General features: G+C 43.5%; 1 protein-coding gene across 3 annotated transcripts in view; it reads right to left on the bottom strand.

Annotated features, from left to right (window-relative positions):
• The window catches only part of LOC128107729 (ubiquitin-conjugating enzyme E2 E2), a 307,382-nt gene extending 284,046 nt beyond the window's left edge, over positions 1-23,336 (bottom strand). Inside the window, exons 1-3 of one of the 3 annotated variants that reach the window (XM_052734028.1) lie at positions 23,226-23,336; positions 17,292-17,475; positions 8,107-8,157 (exon numbers count right to left, since the gene is read on the bottom strand). In XM_052734028.1, the coding sequence (XP_052589988.1) occupies positions 8,107-8,157; positions 17,292-17,467 (227 nt within the window). In that variant the 5' untranslated portion in view covers positions 17,468-17,475; positions 23,226-23,336. Of the gene's footprint in view, positions 1-8,106; positions 8,158-17,291; positions 17,476-22,670; positions 22,781-23,225 lie in introns of those variants that run through there. The other 2 variants (XM_052734027.1, XM_052734029.1) reach the window with 2 other exon arrangements.
• Positions 23,337-23,728: the final 392 nt, after the last annotated feature.

Below are 23,728 nucleotides of genomic sequence, written 5' to 3'. Positions count from 1 at the left end.
CACAGTTCTATCATGAACGATAGTGCATCATAACATGGCAGTTCTATGGAAACAGCAAAGCAAACCCTCACAGCAAGCTCAGACGTCAGAAACACCGAGGATGAAATTCTAGGTCTGCTACTCAGTAGGTGTCCTTAGGGACAGTAAAACTATGTCTAAAACTAACGTCAGCCTCAACTTACCCTCATAAAGATTAAATGGGGAAACGCTAACAAAGCATGCCCACTGCCTCCAAGGCTGGAGCACCCCACACCTGCTAGTTCCTCACAATAAGGAATCATGCTTCCCTGTTTCTTATTCACCCTGAAAATCATCTGCACACAAAGATCTGAAATGGCAAGTGATAAAGGAGCTCTCACTCAATGGTTCCTGGTTCAGTGAGACTGTTCCAGTTGGATTCCTGTTGCTGAGATGAAACCATGGCCAAACCCGACTTGGGAGAGGGAAAGGGTTTATGTGGCTTACGAGTCCATCACTGAGGGAAGCCAGAACAGGAGCTCAAGACAGGAACCTGGAGGCAGAAACAGAAGCAGGGACCACAGGCACACTGCTTGCTGCTCAGCTTCTTTCTTAAACATCACAGGCCCAGCTGGCTGGGTGGTGCTGCTTACAAGAAGCTGGGTCCCCTCAGATCAGTTATGGATCAGAAAACGCCTACAGGCCAATCTGATGGATGGTTGACTCGAGTTTGTGTCAAGTTAACAGAAACTAACCAGCACAGAGACATTTTAGAGTAACTTGCTGATTGTGCACAAATAACGCCCTGGATACACATGTAAAGATACCCCATTATTCAATTTTGCAATTCTATTTTTTTATTTATTTAAAATTTATTTTACATACCAAACACAGTTCCCCCTACCTCCCCTTCTCCCACTTCCCCTGTCTTCCCCCCACCCCACCCCACCCCCATTCACTCCCCATAGGGGCTAAGGCCTCCCTTGGGGAGTCAACACAGGCTGGCATACCAAGTTGGGGCAGGACCAAGCCCCTCCCCCCTGCATCAAGCCTGAGCAAGGCATTGCACTATAGGGAATGGGCTCTAAAAAGCCAGTTCATATACCCAGGATAAGTCCTGGTCCCACTGCCAGGGGCCTCACAAACAGATCAAGCCACACAGCTGTCACCCACATTTGAGAGGGCCTAGTTTGGTCCCGTGTAGGCTCCCTAGCTGTCAGTCAAGATCCATGAGCTCCCACTAGCTCGGTCAGCTCTCTCTGTGGGTTCCCCCATCATGACCTTGACCTCCCCCCCCCCATCCTGCTCCTATAATCCCTCCTCCCTCTCTTCAGCTGAACTCCAGGAGCTTGGCCCAGTGCTTGGCTGTAGATCTCTGCATCTGCTTCCATCAGTTGCTGGATGTAGGTTCTATGATGACAATTGGGGTAGTCACCAATCTGACTACCGGGGAAGGCTAGTTCGGGCACCCTCTCCACCATTGCTAGGAGTCTTAGCTAGGATCATCTTTGTGGGTTCCTGGGGATTCCTGGGTTCCCTGGCACCAGGTTTCTCCCTAACCCCATAATGGCTCCCTCTGTCAAGATATCTCTTTCCTGTTCTCCCTATCCATCTCTAATTTTGCAATTCTAAGTAAATTCAAATTTTAAAAAATAGTACAAAAGAAAAGCTTTAATAACACAAATGCAAAAATCAAAATTTGTACTGTTCTTAAAATAAAATATGCCCACAGGAATCTTTGTCTTCGAGTGGATTAATGATCAGTTAATTCAAAAAAAATTGAAATTGGTGAACATAATAATCACTGTAAGGAAATAATTTAGTTATACAAAAATAGTTTTCAGGATAGCTTAAAACACAAAGCACTCTGGAAATTAAAACACTGCATATTACAAAGTAATATGGCACTTTATATCTAAAGTACTTAGGCAATAAACCTGAAATAATATCCAGTTATATGTGTGAGCATACTAAATAATAAAATGTTCTACAGCCATTATAAAATGCAATCCCAGTGTGACCACTTAATATGTTTTTCACACACATTCTGCTATGTTCTTAAAGCAAGAAAAAGCAAAACAAAGAAAAAGCAATGGTAATGGTCACTAAAGCCCCTTTCATCATGCAGCATTGTCATTAGAAGATAACTATCATCTAAAGGAAGATTTGAAAGATAACTTTTCTCTGGTGACTACAGAAAGAGTAGTGCTTCCTGGATCTGCCTGGTTCAGTGAAGTTTCTGTTGCTGGGAAAAAACCATGATCAAACACAGCTTGGAGAGGAAAGGATTTCTGTCCATCAGTTGTCAGATTGAGGTAAGGGGCACACACACGTGCCCATGAAGGCCCGCCTGTCAAACATGTACACCCTGCAAGGCCATATGTTGGCTGTGTCTTGGTTGAAAAGTCAGCCTTGAGGCAAAGGTAAAAGAACAGGACATGCATTCCTGCCAGCAATGAAAGGGGTCATCTTTAAAACCAAAAAGGAAGCCGGGCGGTGGTGGCGCACGCCTTTAATCCCAGCACTCGGGAGGCAGAGCCAGGTGGATCTCTGTGAGTTCGAGGCCAGCCTGGGCTACCAAGTGAGTTCCAGGAAAGGCGCAAAGCTACACAGAGAAACCCTGTCTCGAAAAACCAAAAAAAAAAAAAAACCAAAAAACAAACAAAACAAAAAGGAAGGCAAAGAGAGTGTAAATCTAAATTCTTGAAGGAGTGAGTGGTTCTCAACCTTCCTAATCCTGTGACCCTTTAATACAGTTCCTCATATTGTGGTGATCCCCCTCCTCAAACTATAAAATTACTTCATTGCTACTTCATAACAATGAAAATAACTTCATAATTTTGCTACTATTATGAATTGTAATGTAAATATCTGATATACAAGATATCTGATATGCTTCCCCCCAGGGGATCTAGACCCACAGGTTGAGAACCACTGTCCTAAAGGACTATAAGGTTAAATGCCCTTGATTGATGTGTTCATGGGTCTTGGGTGGGAGTAGGAGAGGGAACACACACTTTTTTTGCTAAATGCTCATGCTGTCAAGCACTATTCTAAATGTTTATAGTCACAGATCTGTGCTACTCTAAACCCTGGTCAAAGAATTTTCTTCCTGCAGGGTTAATGCAGTCTTCTAACTGGTCGCAATGCTGAATACGAATAACTCTGAGTGCACTCTGTGGATGGTCCTCTAGATGAACCTCCCATGGCTCAGGGAACTCCAGGAAGAAGTGGCAGAAACAACCGGTGGTTGGGGAGGAGAGCTGTGGGATGCGGACTTTGGGACATAATGTGGCTTTGTGTGCATCAGCTCATAGCAGCTATGGCTGTCTGCACTAGAGCAAGACAGTCAAAACTCCACCTCGGATGGGGAAGGGACCCCACTCCTCTCCGAGGAGTACTGCTGAGGGAAAGAGTCACTCTCCTTTGGGGATGTGGCCGCTGGGATGCTGGATGGGCACATACCCATGTGCTTATGCAGAGTAGTAACAGGACTCAAGGTTATTAATAACCATAAAATAAAAAGGAACATGCAGCTGGGAAGGAGGTGGGGAGGTGCTAGGAAGAGTTGGAGGAGGTAGTAGTAGATGGATGTAGTCAATATACAATGTATAAATGTATGAAACTTTCAAAGAATAAAAATATTTTAAAAAACACTTGAATTTATTAAATACAAGTCATCTGCTTTTATCTGTGTAACCCTGAGCAAGGTACTTAAGCTCCAAGCAATGAAAGGACCAAACATGTTGCACAACAATTCTTCAACATCCACAAACTGTTATTCAGCTCTTACAGCAACCAGAAAGGACAAGGAGACTTCTGAATGGGGTGCTCTTCCTAGAGAAACCACCACATCTCAGGGACTTCCAGTTCTACAATATGGTTCCAAGAAACATACACACACCCACTCATGCATTCACCTAAACACATACATACATGCATACAAACACACACACACACACACACACACACACACACACACACACACACACAAATACCTTCCCTTCATAGTTTCAATAACAATGATCTAGAAAATCCTTTTTCCTCCATTAACTTACTTGTCACTACAGTGAGACAGTGTCACAGAAGAAGTGACCACTAGGAAAACCTGAACTAATGGGGAGAGATAAAGAGAAGCACACCAGGTGCAGGATGGACATGTTCTGGTTCAAGCTTGCTAAAGACACACTAACCAGACAGCAGTGTGTTATTGGCACACACACACACACACACACACACACACACACACACACACAGGTATATGAACAGAAAGAACAGAGAGATCAGTAAGAAATCTTTGTATTTACAACCCAGTGATTCCCAACAAGGGAGTCAAGATAATTCATTAGGAGCACAGGAAAAGGAAATCATCCCAAGGATGGACAAGTGGGATTACAAAGGAAATGATCTTCAGCGTAAAGAGATGGCCTATAGAATGAGAAAAAATTCTGCCAATGACATATCACACAGGGAATTAATATTTAGAATATATAAAGAACAGCAAGAATTAAAGAATAAATCATCCAATTAATAAACAGGCTAATATGCTAAAAATACAGTTCTCACAAGAAGAAATACAATGGTCAATAAATACTTGAAAAAAAGTATTGAACACCCTGACCATGGGGGAAATGCCAATTAAAACTGCTCTGAGATCCCACATCACTCTAGGCAGAGTGGTCACTACTTTGAAAACAAATGCCAGAGAGGATATGGGGGAAGGAACCCTTGTTCACTGGTGAAAAGGTAAACTGGTGTACCCAGGATGGAAAATCAGTACAGAGGTTCCTCAAAAAAATACAGCTACAACTACCATCCAAACCATCAGGGCCACTGGAGTATAACCGAAGGACTCCAAGTCACACACCAGAGGGACTTCACATCTGCATTATTGCTGTTTTATTCACAACAGTCAGGAAAGAAGCAGCCTAGATGTCCATCAACAAATGAATAGATCGCGAAAATGTGGCACGTATACACAATGTAATTTTACTCAGCTGTGAAGAAAAACGAAATCATAACATCTGCAGGAAAATAGATGGAACTGCAAATTATTACATCAAGCAATGTGTGCAGACTCAAAGACCACATGTTCTCACATGTAGAACCTAGATTTAAGTGTGTGTGTGTGTGTGTGTGTGTGTGTGTGTGTGTGTGTGTGTGTGTCCATGCACATACATGTACGTCGGCCATGAAACAAAAAGGGAATTCTGATAGGGTGGGGAAACATCTTGGTGAGAAAAAATGAAGGGAACTCTGTGGCTGGAAGCAGAAGGAAGAAGGACTTTGAAAGAAGGGGGGAACCATTGGAAGAGGATCACAGGAAGGGCAAGTGGGAGAGAGAGACAAGTTAGAACAGTCTTACGGCATGCATGTATGAAAAAGCCATCATGGAACCTGTTAGTTTGTCCAGCAACTTAGAAAACAGTGAGAGAGAGGCGGAGAAAGGATATAACTTAGTAGTCCTGTCTTTAACAAATGGTGTGGGCAACCCAGAAAAACTGGAGTTGAACTCTGATCCCATATCGCACATACAAATTTTAATTCAAAAGGGATGTATAATTTTCTCTAGCTATGAACCCACAGACAGATTCTATGAGCAGGAACTTTTTCTTAGATATATAATAAAGTTAATTGTTTTGAAACATTTACACTGTAGACAAAAAACTGATAAAGGAAAAATTTAACTTGCCTTAAAAAACACACACATTTAAAAAAAACACGTATTTTACTTTTACTTTTCTCAAGAACAAAACATGCAAAGAAAATTTAACACGTGTAAACATGTACTTCCCACATAAAATAATTTAGTCTGCTAAATCACCTGTAGGCGCTCTTTAAAGTAACTGCCAGAGAGCTCACTGGGAGATCACACGTTTAACACTGTATTTCATCCTTATTACCAAAGAGATAAAGCAAGATTTAGGATCATTCAAAATCTATAGGGTGGGGTGGAGTATACTATATAAGACAATTTCCTCTGGAAATGGCTCACACAAATATGGCTGTCTGCACCAAATATGTAACTGGAGTGGGGGAATAGATATTTCACTCAAGGCTTACGTAATAGTTAAAAAATGTGTTTGTTCTTTCAATAAGATTCCTAGTGTTTCTTAAATAGACATCACGCTAAAATATGCATCAAAACTCATCGTGCCTCCCTATCTAACCTGACAGACAGACTCAGTTATGTACTGTCTGCTAATGTCTCAGAAAGCAGGATTCTACCACACTCTTGAGTGCAAAGTGACACCTTCCACAACACAGGCAGATAACCCATAGATAAAATCCTCCCCACTCCCTGTCTGCTTGAACAAGCAGACCCACAGACATCTCCTCACACCTTCATGTGTGAGAGCTGACCACAAACTCTCCATGGACCCAAAAGACAAGACTTTGTAGCTGATCTGTAACAGATAAGAAACAGAGAGATTTCTTCAGAAATGAGAGCTGAACGCAGATTCAGGGAGGGACTCTTCTGTTACACAGGTAACATTCATTTGTTGTATTACTGTAAGTTAGTTCCTTAGTCAGTCGGTAGACCGTATCTTTTAAAAGTCAACCACAAAGCTATTGTTAACTCTGGCCAAAAACAAACCAAAGTTAATCACCCTCTAACTTCTCTTTCTAAAGACACTAACCACATTTTCGATGAACTACATTGGTGTAAGCTGAACACAGTGGTTCATGCCTGTAATCCCAGTACTCAGGAGGCTGAGGAAGATTGAAAGTTCAAAGCCGGTGTGTATTATATAATGAGATCCTGTCTCAAAATACAGTGAGCGGAGATGTAGTTTAGTGGTAGGGAGCTTGCCTGTCATACCAAAGGCCCCAAGTTCCACCCCCACTGCCACAAAAAGAAATACAGATGGACAGATTTACTATCAATCAATCAAATATGTGATAATCAAGCAAAAAAATATGAAGTTCATACATTTACCAATCAGTTGCTTTTTAAAGGTTACAAAGAATATATATGCTGAAATAGTTATTTTTTTAATAAAAAAAAAAGACTAACACTATTAAAACAAATAGTATCCCAGGAAAGAATGGATTTTATTTAAAAGATCTAATTCCATCTGGAGTTCCTTCCTAAGTCAATCTCTGTCACCTGAGGCAACCTTACTCTAAGTCTCAAGCACGGCAGATTTGGACAGTAAACGGTCTTACCTGACACAAAGACTCATTCAACTGCACAGCATTCGCACATTATCCCTGTAACTCTGCACACTGCACACGATGCTCACAGAAAGAACCAAACAGAGTTACTGCAAACATAAGCCTCATCAGCACTTTTCCAGGACCGAACAAGTCATCAAGGACCCACGCATTCATACGACCATCTGCAAAAGGTTCGTTTTCACATGAAAATAAGACAGGTAAAATCAGAACTGTACCAAATAAATTCACCTGCATTCGACGTGGGAAACGCTGTCATTTTTTAATCTGCCCTCTCCCCTTCAGTGCTTGAGACCGTCAATTTAAAGCAGGGAAACTCCATGTTGGCCTGCTTCCAATACTGACCTCATGCCATAGCAAAAATTAAAGGCCGTAAAATAGCCCAACAGCCACCATCCAATTATCACGCTGGCCTGAGGCCAGCACAGGCAGGAAGTTATTTTTCTCTTCTTCCTCCATGTACCTGCGTATTAATCACTTCTGGGCAAATGCTTTTATTTCCTCCAAATAAACACTGACCAGAAAAAAACGGGGGAAATGTAGTCACAAGAAGAAAATTTTCACTATTACTGCCTCAAACCATTCATCATTATTCAGTTCAACCAACAATCAAAGACGCAAAGTAAAGCATGAAAAAGCCCCGTGAGTGTTTTGGTGCTTTTGAAAATCAATTTCCAACAACTGAGTAACTATCAAACAACAAACACTTTAGCCATACTTCTATTCCACGTCATTACAGACATCATTTAAGGTCGACATACCTCTTCCAATGAGAGATATTCTCATGAGGGCCCAGCCGCACTGTGGACAACTCCAGCACAATCACACTGGCTACATTCAATTTCCGCGCACAACCAATCACTACCCCTGTTCTCCAGTTACTTAAGTCCAAGCCACCTCGCTGTTTTCACTCTTTAATCAAATGTACCTTCTACAAAACAGTCAAGGAAATGAAACCGGAGTACTTACCTACAGTTGGGAGGGGGGTCCAGCGTGATCTCTGCAAGCTCCTTCTGAATTCTTTAAAATGAAGACAAGGAAAATCATGTTCAAGCGTCTTCACACTGTTTCAATAGGCTGCACTTGCACAGCAACATCTTCCATTCACACACATTTAGTGAGAATACTAGTCCTGTAGGAAGAGCCACATACACTAACAGAGGAGCTCTTTCTCCCAGGTGTGAAAAACAGACATCTACAGGGTGACAGGAGGTCATCCACTAACGGCATGCCAGCCATTATTCCATAGTGGAAGCAATACTAGGGCTTCATCAACCCACAAAATCAGGATTCTTTTTTTTTTTTTCCTAAAACAGAAAATTGCTTTTCTCAGCTCTAGCTCCTCTCGGGGAACAGAGCTCTGGTACAGAGACAGCAAACACCTCCCACCCATCCCACCCCACCCCAAAGCTCTAGCATTGCCCTGAGCTCAGTGGCGCAAGCCCAAAGCTAAACCTCTTGTGTATACTTCCTGGCTTCCGTTCTCTCCACTCTTGGTGGCCATGCTGTGGAAGATAAAGGCAGACTGGGAAAGACTCTCTCCTCAGTTTGGGCCAAAATCAATCAATCAATTTTTCCATTTTACATATTTTATGTAGTTTTTCTTTCTAGATAGGCAAGCAGCTGGATCCATTGCAGGATTTCATAATTGAGGATTCAGATAACGAAAAAATTAATAGCATTCTCAAAATTTGGAGTTTAATTATAAGCAGCTGCCATGTGATTTAGAGGTCATAATAATTCTAATACAAATTCTAACTTCTGGTTTGTCTTAGAACATCCCCATTTAGGACAACAAGCTGAACATTCTAAGTTGATCAAGCATCTTGGCTGATCCAATCAACTGATAAAAAATAAGTATCTCATTCCCCCCGAGATGCAGACACTGGTAACAGTCACAGCAGACTTCAGCTTTCAAGCTAGAAATACCTGGATACTGCATGCAGTATTTTAATGTCCTTGCATAAGCCTGACATGAAGAAAGAAAATATTTTTAAACTTGCCTATATCCTTATGTTGTTGGGGGGTTGGGGGTAGGGCTGCTGGGAATGGAACCCAGGGACTCACAGATGTCAAACAGAGCACTAATGAGCTACCCCTCCAACCCACTCATGCATAGTGTCCTACTTTGATTTGTAACCACACCTAACATCCTATGTGCATGCAGAGAAGCTAGCAGTGGCCCCCTGCTTTCTGAGCAGCCCTGGCACTCTCAACTACGGTTCATACCTAAGTTTTGTTAAAACAAATAAAGCACTCTCAAAAGCAGCTTTGTTTATAAGTGAGATTATTAGCAGAGCTGGATAATTAAGATAGTGTATGAGTGACACCTAACTAAAGTACCTTAAAAAAGATTTAAATAACAAACATTCACGCTTAAACTAATTCATTCTATATCTTTGTTTACATTTATTTTTTGTGAACCTTTATATTCTGACACACAAATACACACACACACACACACACACACACACACACACACACACACACACACACACACACACGGTCAGAGTACAAGCTGGGAGATTAGTTTTCTCCTTCCTTCCTGTGGGTTCCAGGGATCAAACTCAGCTTGTCAGGCTTGGTGGCAAATGTTTTATCTGCTGAGCCATCTTGCCAACCCTCTTCCTATATATATTTTAAGCCAACAAATGGAACTACTAAAGTAAACACGATTCCTCCCACAGGACTGCTACTAACTTCCTAAAGAAACAGCAACACAAATATAATGTTCATGGCTCTAATCCACACTTGGGAGATCAAGACTGATAAAGTCAAAAAACTTTCATTTTAATTCTCCTTTAGGCCACTGGCTCTGGACAACACGCTAAGACACAGCTCTCACCTGTTCTGTGTGCCTCAGTTTCCTTTCTATAAAGGGAAGAGGCCAACAAACACAAACTCGGTGATCCCTTTATCTTTAGCACTCTGTAATTACCATTTGCATATGAATAAGTAGGACTCAAAAGTGAAAAGTCAACAAGTATCAAAGGCCTGAAAAGAACCATAAAACAGACTTTCAAAATGAAATGAGTGAGTCCAGGCTAACTACGGCAAGCTGAGCACTCACCGACTCACATCCCCCATTCAGGAAAACAGAGCACAAAAACGCCAGAGAACAAACTACAAACGAAAGGGCCTGAAGGGAGTAAACCGCACAGGCTGGAATTGGCAAAAGGAAGCTTTAGAGTGTATGAAAACATAATAAAAGGGACGGAGGTGTACTTCTGTGGAATAGCACTTACCCAGAATATCTAAGGCCTTGGGTTTAAATCCCAGTACCACCAAAAAAATAAAACTAAAAATTAATGAATAAAAGATTTAGGGACAGAAAACAACAACAACAACAACAAAATTAAAAACCCAAACGGAAAAGAAACTCATGTAAGAAATCATAAATCAAGTATGAAGGAAATTTCAATGCAATACATTTTAATCAAAACGAGATGTTATGTGAAGGGATCTATTTGTCTAAATGGTCTGATGTGACTTAATGCACAGCTCAGGAATCACACTGGGCTTGCAGGAAATCTAACTCGTCGACCATTCACACCGTACAACTGGTTGATCTCTTACTAACAGACTGCACAGAAGACAGGTTGCGGCTGCACTACAGCACGTAAACATCACAAATGCTGGCCCTGGATGAGGTCAAATCAATTACAGCTAATAAATCCCACCACAGCGGGCTGGGGAGCACTCACTTCTCTTGCAGAGGACCTCGGTTCCTAGCACCCAACACGTGACTCACAAATGTTTGATGTCCAGTTTCAGGGGATCTGATGCCCTATTCTGGCATCGGATGGTGGCATCCAACCCCTCGGAGTGACAGACAGTGGTAAGGTGCTTCGTGTGGGTGCTGGGAACCAAACTCAGATTCTCTTCAAGAACAGTTAATGCTCTTGACTTCTGAGTCATCCATCTCTCCAGCCCCTGAGTGACTTCTATAAACTGTTTTTAAAATTAGAAAAAGGAAACAAGAAGCATTCAAAGAGCACCCTTAAACAACGAAAGCAGCTTGTTTTTGAGACAGAGTATAGCTCTGCAGCCCAGTTGACCTTGAACTCACACTCGGAAGTGCTAAGGTTACAGGCTTGGACCAGTCACATCCAGCTGAAAACTATTTTAACCTAAAAGAATTTTATTAGGATTTTCAAATACCCAATTTGAAATACCAAAAAAAAAAGACTGACAGAAAGACAAACAGACAAAAAGAAAAAAAGAAAGAAAGAAAGAAAGAAAGAAAGAAAGAAAGAAAGAAAGAAAAGAATTTGACAAAAATCATAATTTCCTGTCAGAGAATTCCCCCAAAGAACCCAAACTTCTCTCCCAGCATCCATGATTCCATATATTATTCAATATAAAAAGTAATTTCCTGATAAATCCGACAACTCTAAGCAATAAGTCAATATATTACAATGTATTTTGAGCTACCATCACCTAAGAATGGCTGTTTCTCTTGACAGAAAGAATTATACAAAGAATCGCTATCTGAACAATTACAAGGTGTCCTGCTGTATTAAATGACAGCAATCCAATTCTATCTCCAAAACCTCTGATTGTGGTATCTATTAAGTATCTCCGTCTTACTAAGGAGTAAGGAGGATAGCTGCTTCATGTACTGTCCCTGGGGTGAGGAACAATGACAAAGTCTCAGTACTTCACCCTTTCACATGATGATCCTAGGCCACAAGAGTGAATTAAATCACACAGAATTCTCTGTTACTGCTCTATCTGTCCTTATTTACAGGACAGGAATCTAAGGCTGGTTACTCCACAAAAGCAAGAAGAAAGACTGAGACAATTATCTCCTAAGGCAAACTAAAAGGTGACTTTTTAACATACAATTGTCTTGGCCGTAAGTCAACAAGGCAACTGACTGTATCTAATTCCTATCATCTGATATGATATAACCCAAGATTCTGTGATAGGCAAGTTAGCAAGTGCACACACTTCCCTAGACAGCCAGAAGCCAAGTTTACCTGTTTGCCAATTTACCTGACTTAACATGATGCCTTGCTGCAGGAGTGTATGAGCAGAGTGCTATCAATCTGTGAAGCTATTGGGTGCTAAAAAAAAAAAAAAAAAAAAAAAAAAAAAAAAAAAAAAGAAGGTATGGGAAGGGGTGCTTAGTAATCATAATTCATTCAGACTCAACTGAGGAACCAAAATTAGATAGGATGGGGCTCTATGAATACACTTCAGAAAAATGAAACAGTACGACAGTACGCATGTACAACACACACACAAATCTTGGGTTGGAGAAAGTTCACTCACTCACCCAGGGCTCAGCACAGCAAGAACACTTGGGCTTAAAGCCAGGGAAGTGGAGCCTTAGCAGCTAAGACTTCACTGTGCCTGGACTTTCTTCCCTCTCTCTTTCACTTTTTCTTCTTCTTCCTCTTCCTTTTTTTTTTAAAAAGGTCTCACTATGTAGCCCTAGCTGACCTTGAACTCACAGAGATCCATCCACCTGCTTCTGCCTCCCAGTGCTGGGCCTGATTTTTTTTTTTAAGATTTTATTTTTACTTCTGTATAAGCCATGTGTGTGCAGACTCCCAAGGAGGCCAAACGAAGATGTTAAATCTCCTGATGCTACAGATACAGGTGGCTGGGAGGGGCCTGGCATGGGTGCTGGGAATGGAACTGGGGCCCTCAGAAGAGCAGTAGGCTGTTTTAACCGCTGAGCCATCTTTCCAGCCCCCACATCTAGACTTCTATATCCCCCATAGACTGCACACCTTAAGACATCAGCACTCCTAACCAACTAAGCATCTCCTTCCCAGACAGCTTATTCTCAAGAAAACATCACACTAATTTTATTTTCATACTTTTAATGATGAAACAGTCTCTAGGGAAAAAAAAAACTACCATTGCACATTAAAAACAAACAAACAAAAAAAACAAAACTCCCATTGCACATAAGCCTAGAATTTAGCTCTGAATGCTGGTGAGTACCAGGCCTGTCGTTTTAAGAGCCACTGACTCAGGACACATCATCAAGTAAGTGTGTGCATCAACTGCAAAATGCCTGCCGACTGCACAACCTGGGAAGGCTTTAAAATGGACACGTCAAGAAAACACAGTCATTACAAGCAAACTTTGATGAGTCCATCACAGACCAAAAGACCACACCAGAACGTACTGAAATCCACCTTTCAGCCTAACAAACACTGAAGTTGAAAACCAAATACTCCTTCTAGAACGGCACAACACTGAAAGTCCAGTAACATTACAATGTCAACTCTGAGCAAAACTAATTGGAAATGAATGTAATCTGAAACTCATATTTATTCAAATATCAGTGTGAAAGAGGCAGAGTCAATTCAATGAGGACCTCAAAATAGATGCTTTATGAAACTGACTAGTAATTTAATAAAAATTGTATGTATTTGTCATTTTAGAGATCAATAACTGTCCAACTACATATTTGCGAATATCACAAAGCAGTGTAGACACTTTGAGAGAAGCAACTGTGGTAGGAACACACCAGTCTTTCAGATAACTGTTCTCAAAGGGAATGTGCCACAGATACAACCTTCCCTCTTGACTCTAAAGAAAGGCAAGTTTGTGCTGTTGTTCCAATACTTGAATGTGTAGAGCACTGTTTTGTGATACCTCAAAAACAAGATATTTTAAGGAAACATTTCTATAACACATTAATTCTACAATTATAGTAGATTTATTACAGTAATTATTAATCTTAAAATTCGAGCATTACAATTCACTAAGTCATTGAGCCTCTAAGTGAAAAGCACTTTGCCTGAGTTACTACAAAATGGGTTAATTACAGCATCCGAGTAGCCCTAGAATAACAACACTAAGTCCTCGAGATTAAGAGCAGCTTCCCTGTGTCAACGCTTGCACCAAACGGAACCGAAAAATATCCCTGCCGACGGTACCTGGCGTGCAGTCTAACCGACAGCACCCGTTTTCAAGAGCTTACTGCAAGCAAAATACAGACTCATGACAACTCTCTGAGGAGGGCACCATTATCTTAATTTTGCAAAAGAGAAAACTGAGTGAGGTGGGCATGGCAGCATACCTGTAATCCCAGCCCTTGGGACCCTGGAGCGGGAGGATTTCAGGTTCAAGGCCAGCCTGGGCTTTATACTAAGTTTCTAGCCAGTCTGACTAGCTCAAGCACATCTCCACTCTGAAGCAAGAGAAAAGTATGGCTAGAGACACTAAACTGTGATCAAGTCGGAGGGCTATGAAGTATCAGAATCTGGGTTCCAAGCAGATCTTGTCTCTTGACTACAAGCTTTAACTGCTACTGCTTATCTCACAGAATGATAGCGCCTAGGAAAACTCTTCATCTAAATATTGACTCGTTTTTTAAAATACAAACTAAAATTTTATTTTAGGTCCTAAGTGAAACCCCAGTACCAAAGGAAAGCCTCATTCCTGAAATAAGCTTAAAGCTTTAAGACAGCAAGAAGTAAGTCAGCTGTCTAGCCTAGGCACAGGGTCCGTGCTACATGGTGTGAAGGCGGGCCCCTTTCTCTTCCACAGTTCTCAATTTCCCCACATTTTTAGAACCTTAAAAACAACCCTTACTTTTCTATATAAACAATTTAGCAACCAAGCAGCATTTTTACACATAAACCCAACAGTCAATGGCTTCACATGCTGCCACCTTATACAGACAAATCACAGAGTCAATGATTTTGCCAATGAAGGGACTGTTTTCTCTAGGAAGCAGCTAAAAGTTACCGCTCACTGGAGCAGTATTAGTATTATTTCCTATTGGGTATCAACCAGGACGAAGCACAGCAAACCATCTCTACAGCTTTGTATCCCCTATTTAAAAAGGGTCTTTTACACACGCCTTTTGTCCCAGCACTTGGGAGGCAGAGGCAGTCAGAGCTCTGTGAGTTTGAGGCCAGCCTGGTCTACAGAGTGAGTTCCAGGACAGGCAGGACAGTTTTCACACAGAGAAACCCTCTCTCAAAAAGACAAAAAAGGGGGTGGGAGTTCTTCCATAATTTATTCATGGAATCATTAGGGTGTGCTTTCTAAAATACTATAGTAAAAGGAACTAAAAGGTCCCCATTAAACATTAAACCTTCTTTCAAAGACAGATTTTTGTCTTGTGGATTTTTTTGTAGGGATGCTCCCAACTAAAGAAATGAGAAATCTCTAGTGATTAACAGTCACAGGAGAGCAGAGGACCACTCCCCAGAGACCCACCCGTCTGGTCCTCTCTCTCCTCTGCCTGTCATAGGGGAGCGGAGGACAAGTGAGCAGGACCACTCCCCACAGACCTTTCTGGTGCTCTCTCCCTCCTGCCTAAAGCAGCTCTGAAAACCTTCACTGTCAGCAGCTCATGGCTGGATTCAAATTTCTAGATGGAACTGCTTAAGATCTGGATTGGACAGTCTTACCCATCCACCCCAAACCAGCTTTTACCTAAATGTTACATTTCTCCACTCCAGGCCTTTCTTATTCACCCTACCCTAGTGCCAATCAGCGAGTGTCTGCAATGTACCATAGGCGGAGAAAAGTCACCCTGCTGAGGTCCCCTGGACATAGAGTATGACAGCAAAAAGAAACAGAAACGTTTTCCCAACCTAGCGTGTTCCCATTTCAACTGGTAAATATCTAAAGCTATCTGAGTTTACATTTTCCCTCGACAGTGGTCAGAGATCCTCAAGTAACAAGTGAATATTCAGGCAGGAATGCAGAGGCTGCATGCATCCAGGACAGCTATGACCGTGGCCCCAAACACCTGCAGATCCCAACATCACAGCATGCTATCGAAGGCTCCATACCCTGCATCTAGTTAGGCTGAATGTCTTGCTGACCAGTCTCCATTACTCTCACCAGAGAGCCTACAAAGGTTCACCCCAGGCCTGTGGATAGGACTCAGTTAGGAGGACTCACAGTCTTTGGTTTTTAGGAAAGGAGTTAGTTCCCTAATTCATATCGTCCAACGGCTTATAAAGCCACCATTCTACATTCAGACTTCCCCGTACCAGAAGTTACAAGTGGTGAGAAGAAAGTTAAATTAACACCTGCATTTCCTATTTGCTATGTTTATGCTTTAAAAAGGTATTAAAGAGCAAAAAACCAAGAGCCAGCATGAGCCCACTGCATGTAATCTGCCTTTCAATTATCTTCCAAGCAATAGGCTATATAATATAATGTTATCAAAGCAGATTCCCTCTAAGCCCACCGACATGCCAATCACTGTAAGAGACTGAAGTAGCGATAAAGCATCATCCAAGTACCTCCTTTCCAGATCTATCCTCTCTCTAGGGAGAGGGAAACCTGCATCACGACCAACCCCACATAACGTAATGAAATCAAGATGCATTAAGACTAGCATTTCTGATTTTACCAACTGGGAGGGTAAGAGACTAAATTATCACTTCATAATGATTTCAATAGTTATGTATGTGTGTAAATGCATGCACAAGTGTGAGTGTGAGAGAGAGAATGTGGGTGTGTATGTGTGTGTGCCAGAGGTCAACATCAGTTATCTTCCCTATCACTCCCTGTCCATCCTGGTTTGTTTTTTGTTGTTGAGATAGGATCTCTTCACTAAACCTGGAGCTCACTGGCTGAACAAGGCTTGATGGCCAGTGAGTTACCTGTGTCCAACACACACACGCCCACACACACACACACACACACACACTCACACACACTCACACACTCCCTCCACTCTTCTCCCCCACACCCCACTCAGAGCACTGTGGTTACAGATGTGCCCCACCATGCCTAGTTTTTATACGGGCGATACTAATCTGGACTCAGCAGCAAGCACTTCACCCCGAGCCATCTCCTCACTCCCCAGCCCTAATCACAAGATTCTCAATGTCTATTCTGTGTTAGTGAACAGAAAAACACATTCATGATCAAATAACCATAAATCAAATTATACTTTTATAATGTCCTGCTCATGTTTTTCTAACAAGATAAAAATATATCAGTACACTACAAGTGCAGATTTTATAATATGCCATGACTCTAAATTGGCTTTTAAAAGTTTTTCACAATTAAAAACACATTTAAAAATCATATTAAAGGGGGGAAAATCTATAAACTCTATGACCTTCATTCCAGAAAAGTGACTAAATACAAGTGAGAACACGCGTTTAAGGTGCTACCGCGATAGCAGACTTTGCAAAGCTGGCGGGGCTGGGTACCTCTTGGCACTGGTTGACAGCTTGGCGGCTGTCTTGCTGGATATCTTCCCCTCCTTCTTCTTGGGCTGAACTTGCTCTCGCTCAGGCTCTTGCTGCACGCTCTCCCGCTGGTCTCCATCAGAACTTCCTCCACTAGTGCTTGGACTGTCGTCAACTCTCTGTGCCTCAGTGGACATTTTAGGTCCTGGATTAGAGGAGGAAACGTCATTTACCCTGCTGTGGGAGGGACGACAACAAGGTACACCCAGAATGCAGAGAAAAGGAGCCTAAGAAACAAAAGTAAAACTCGGTATAAAAAGGGGAGTTGCCTACTTACAAAACAAGTAACTCTGGGGGTCACCGAAACTTTTCTTCTACAAATTCATGTAAAATTCAGACACAAATATGGGTAGCAATTTTATTCACAGGACAAAAGGTGGAAACAATTCATTCTCCAACTGATGGGTAAAGCGTGGTGCATCACATGACAATGTACCTGAGCCATGAAAAAGAATGAAGTCTGGTACGTGCATGCTTCAGCAGGAAGACTTTGAAGCTTTACGCTAAGTGGGAGAAGCCAGCCACAAGGACCACAGACTGCACAAGCTCATTTGTAAGAAATGTCCAGAGAGGTAAATCCACGGGGACATAGAGACAGAGTACAGGGAAGTGACTTTTAATGGGCAGAAAGTTTCCTTGGAGCGATAATAATGTTCTTAAGTGGTGGTCAGAGTAGAAAGCCTCAGGGTTGTCTGCTTTGTTTTTGAGGTGCTGAGGACTGAACCAGGGTCTCATCACGTAAGGCAAGCACTCTACCACTGAGCTACCTACAACCCCCAGGCTAACTTGCACATTTTAAGAAGGTGGAGCTATAGTTTGGACAGAGTGCATGTTCAGCAGAGTTCAAGCTCCAGAATATACAAAATTGGAGGAGGCTAATTTTATAAGGTGAATTGCATCTCCAAAGCACTGGCATACGACAAAGCAGGAGGGGCCGGAGGGGTGGCTTGGCGGTTAAGAGCTCAGGCTGCTTCTCCAGAGAGCTCTCCTGGGCTCCACTCTCAGCACCCACACGGTGGCTCACAACTGCTGCAACTCCAGCGCAGAGGATACGACACCCTTCCTGACCTCCCCGGGCACCAGGCACATATGGGGTGCACAGACACATGCAAATGAAACAGCAATACACAGAAAATAAAAATAAATAAATCTTTTAAAAAGAGAGAGAAAGAAAATGGAGTGAGAGTCTAATTTTTACAGGCATTGGGCTAAGCGCTCTGTGCTCAGCTATGAGAAGTCTGGACAGGTACACAGACCTGCAAAGTGTCCTGGCAAGTCATTACAAAAAGGCCCAGGGCTGAGAAACGGGGGCACTGCCATGCTCACATCCAATCGATACATCCTCAGAGCTGAGCCAAGGTTAAAATCCTTTAAGCTGGGAAATTGTTTTAAGTAACCTTTGTGATAACAGAACAGAGGCCACGTGATTGCAAACAAGAACCGAGGCTAAGGCGGGTGTGGGCACTGACCCAGCTCCGCTAAGCAGCCCTGTTTCACAAGAGATAGAGACTGCCCTGAGACACTGATGGGTTCGGTTTTTTCCCAGTCTGGAGGAAATCGTCCTCGAGGTTGGAAATTCACTTTGCTCTGAGTTCATGCTCCTGGAGCAGCTCTGATTACCAACTCAATTTCCTCAATACCTTGATACCCAGGTACCCGTTATAACCTAGATAGCAGACACAAAAATGCACTGAGTGAAAAGGATATCCCTTCTCCAATCTCATTCCATCATAATCAGCCCCAGTTTGATCCTTACGATCACATCCTGTCTAACCCAACAAGCTGACAGACCCAGAACTGAACTCACAAAACTCATGCCAGACTCTACAGAGCCTCAAGTCACCAGTCATCACTTTGGGTGTCATAGCTAAGGCTCAGACATGCCTTTGAAAAACGAGACTGCCTGTGACTAATGCCATCACCATCACCATCAAAACACAGAGACAGAGAGAGAGACAGAGACAGAGAGACAGAGACAGAGACATATACACAGAAGGACAGAGAGAGAGATGTATCTAAATTCCTCTTGAAAAAGACCCTTTTTGGTTACTCTTAAATTAAGACTTTGAAATAAAACTGTTCCTGATAGGGTCAAGAGTATGTTTCAGTGCACACAAAAACAAAAGCCTCACTTAAAACACAATTTATTACTTTCATTACCTAGTCCAAAGGCATGACCCAATAACTCTGATCAACATACATCATCAGTTCAACCTCGAGTTCACGCAAAACCATGGTGTCTTGTTAACACTGGCCTTTAGCAGACTGAAAGTTTTATAAGACAAACTTCTTTTTATAGGACATATACGCACAGCAAAGGACTGGAAGAATCAGGAAGCACAGAGGTAAAGCATCCAAAGACACCACACATTGCGTTCCCACCCTCAGCCCTAACAGTTCCTCCGTCCACGACAAATAAGCAGTGCCTGTCCAAACGGCTCTCGGACACTCACAGGAAACTGGGACTGCTCTCCTGCCTCTTCTGTAAATGGAAAGCATCACTCTCCGTGACTACGACACCTTTTATGAGCAATAAAGTCACTTAATAGAATACTGAAATTTTATGTCAGTATGTTTCATGTCTAGCTCTAAAAGTCTGAATATATTTCTTGGTTTTTCCTCCATTTTTTATATGACTTTAACGTTCTTATTATTGGATTTAATATTTGTATTCTTTTTCAGCTTACTTCTTTGAGTTAAAATATACCAAAAGTTAAAAACCTTGTAAATGTGTACACTATAGTATGATAGATAGAGCAGGTGGATGGGGAAGCATTCTTAGGGTTAGATGCTCTCAGGGCAAGATGCTGCTGGCAAAATTTTAAGAGATGTGAAATCAGTGAAAAATTGTTTTATGTATCCTAAACCTGAGGCGATCCATCACATGGCAAACACAGAAACCATGGAAAAATAGTTCCCTTACACTGAAGTCCCAGCTATGGCGGCTACGTCAAGTCACAGCTGTCCTGAGTCAGTCATAAAGCCGCACACTGATCCAGTGTTCTTTAGGTACATTTACACACACCTAATAATGTGTCAACTACATAATTACTGACTAGACTACTCAACGATGTAAAATGCCATCATCTGAGACTGAAATTTCATAAACTACTACAGAATACCAGAAGATAAAACTACTAAAAATACTACTCAAAGTCTTGGGGGGTGTGGCTCAGTGGTAGAGCACTTATCTAGCATATATGTGAAGGCCTGGGTTCAATCCAAAACACTGCCACAGAGTGTATTTAAATGTCTCAATAGAAGCATAATTTCTATAGTTTTACAGTTAAAAAATTATTGATATTTTGTGATCTAAGATACCTCATTTCATCCAAAGTGTACCTACAAAGGACAAATCGACCTAAGGCCACTGATAATCATTAAATCATTTAGAAATAAAGGTTTTTGCATCTTTTTTTTAAATATCAAGAATTAAAGGAATGTCTGCTGAGTGTTTTCTGAATCCTTGATTACAGAAAAAAATATGGAACAAAGTGATTGCACACTCAGGCACAATTAATTTTTATGAAAGATAATACTCTATAGATCATTCCAATTAACTAAATATGTATAAAATTGATGTCTTGTCTCTCTAAAGTATAAATAAGTTCCTGAATTAGAACTTTAAAATATTATCTTTACAGGCACTTTAAAATTAATTCCTGAAGAGTTAATTCCATACAATTACCTAACCTAAAGGAAGCTAAATTCCAGGGCTCTAAATACAAATATATCCTCCAATGACAGCTTCAAAGTTCTTAAGATACCTAAAGTGGTATTTTTATTGCAGATTCAAAGTAAACCTTGGTTCCTAACTAAACATAAAATAATATGGTGGATTTTCCAAAAACACATTAAAGAATTTAAACACACTAATTTTCTAAGCCTTCTTCACTAGGTACTCTATGTTGTGCTTATACTCTGAAAATTACCAGCAGAGTGAGTCAAATTCACCTGTTCCATAAAAACAAAAGAGTCTGGCTGTAAATCCCATTGACGAAACCAACAAATGTCATGATTTTTAAAAAGCTTGAAACAGCAAGTACTCATTTGAGCCACTAAAACAGGAAAATGTGAACTTGTCATCGGCATCCTGTAGTTTTTCTACTTGGGATTTCTAAACTTTTCCAAAATGTAAAATATTGTATATTATATGCCGAACATGTAGCGCTATCCAGCTTTTCAAACGACTGAAAAGGTGTTTATGCGGAAGACGACAGTAGAGCACCCGATTGGGGGGAAGTGAGCTGCTCCCTGGGGGAAACAGCTCAAGGTATGACATATGAAAACACTCCATCTTCATCATCGCCCACATACGAACCGGCAAAGCGCCCAGGAGCATCCCAACTGCCAGAGTAAAGACAAATATTTGGATTCCCAAGATTCAGATTCGATTATCACATTTCCAGAGCGTGCTTTTCAAAAATCCAAGGATTTAAAACTAAGACGAGCTTTTAAAAACCTTTCTGAACAGTAAGGTAATCAGAGGTGCGTCCTAACACATCCTTTTGTACTTTAAAATGGAAATACTTGCGAAGACCCTCAAAATTACACAACACAGGGGTAGGGGTATAAGAGTCCTGTAAACCAGCAAACGGGTCCAAGAGCCACGGAGCCCAGGGTGATGATGTCTCTAATGCGGCCTTAATTTCCTTTAGGGAAGATGGATTGGGCATTTCTGGTTAGTCGTGGGAAAAGAGCCACAAGGAGCCAGGCTTTATGTTCATTAAAATTGGAAAAGGGTAAATGGATCAAAACATTAGGAGCGAAGAGGGGGGGTGAGGGTGGGGGGACAGGGGGAAATCCAGTTTCCAATCAGGCCAGTGGGGGCTGCAGAGAAGCCAGAGGGAAAACCGGCTTCGGAGCCAAACTGTGCCAAGCACCAGACATTACAAAAGACCAGTGCGACGCCCCCCACCCCGGGGCATCACGCACACACCCAGCCGGTGCTCCCGGGCGGGCCCTCGCCCCCACGGACACCTCGTGCAGCAATTATGCAATTAGGGAAGAGCTCGGGACAGCCGGGCACTTTGCACCGCGACATCCATCCTGGACTTTGCGGAGACTTAGTTCCCGGCTGCGGCGGGCGCGGGCGGGGAGGGGAGGGGTCCTCGAGGGCGGAGGAGGGCCACACTCTGCGGGGGGGGGGGGAGGGGCGCGCGGGCCCCGGCGGGCACGCGCAGGGCCAGAGAGGCCTGCGGGGCCGCGGGCGCGAGCCCGAGCCGAGGCCGCGGCGGGGGCGGGGATCTGGCCGGGGCTGCCCCTCGCCGCGTGGGGTCCCCGCGCGCCCCACGCCGCGGCCCGGGCCGCGGCCACGCCCGCCCGCCCGCGCCCACTCACCTCGCGGCGCCGCCCGCGCTCCAGCCGCGGCTCCGACGCCGAGTCCCGGAGTGAAGCCGCCGCCTCCGCGAGCCGCCGCCGCCGCCGCCGCCGCCGCCGCCACCCGGCCGTCCGCGCGCGCCCCCGCCCAAGCGCGCGCTCGCCCTGCCCGCCCCGAGAGCCCGCGACAGCGCGAGCCCCACGTCGGCCTCGCGGTGACGCGCCCGCGCGCCCGCGCCGCGCTTTCGCCCCGCCCCCGCCGGCGCGTGCCCGCGCGGGGTCCGGTGACGTGCGCGCGCAAAAGTAAAGTGACAGCTGAGTCCCGGGCCAAGCCGGCGGGGGCAACCGCGGGATAAGGAGAAGGGAAGGGGAGGTGGGAAATCGAGGCTGGACGGCGGAGGGAGGGGAGGGACGCGAGGACCTTGACGAGCGCGCGCGTTAAAGGGACACGCGGGCTAAGGGGGGGGGGGGGGAGCGCTCCCCAGGAGGGTGCTGTGCCGCGGAGTGGGGTGAGGGGGCAGGGAACCCCACCACCACCACCATGCACCCACCAACTCGTGCTCACGCAGGGCCCACCTGCACCGCGGTGGGAAAACTTCACGCTGGCCGCTGGCCGGGGGAGCCTCGCTTTACCCCATAGCTGCTGCAGGAAGGCTCCTGCTGTGCCTGGTCCTGTCCTGGAACTCAGGCTGCCACCCTGGGAGGCTGGCGAGGGGAGGGGCGGGGAGAAGGGTGCAGCTCTATCAGAGCGAGTGGGAGGCTGCCTCTGAGCCCCAGAGACCGGTGTGGGACAGTAGCCTTGCTGTGGGTGGCCTGAGGAACATCAGGTTCCCCTGTCATTGTAGCCCAAAATAGCCACTTAAAAAACAAAAAACTGCGCATGCTTTGTAAACTCAGCTTCCATGAACTCACCCCACCACCAGAGTGTACACACACACACACACACACACACACACACACACACACACACACACACCCTCCAGCCTTTCAGAACAACTGAGTTCTAGGACTACTCTTAACTTCTGTTGAGAGACTTGGGAGCTGTTGAGACCCTGCAGTAGTCCTGCCCAGCAGAGAGG

The sequence above is a fragment of the Peromyscus californicus genome, unplaced genomic scaffold, assembly GCF_007827085.1.
Source record: "Peromyscus californicus insignis strain IS unplaced genomic scaffold, ASM782708v3 Scaffold_12__1_contigs__length_115047231, whole genome shotgun sequence".
NCBI lineage: Eukaryota > Metazoa > Chordata > Mammalia > Rodentia > Cricetidae > Peromyscus > Peromyscus californicus.
This window is presented reverse-complemented; position numbering and strand designations above follow the sequence as displayed.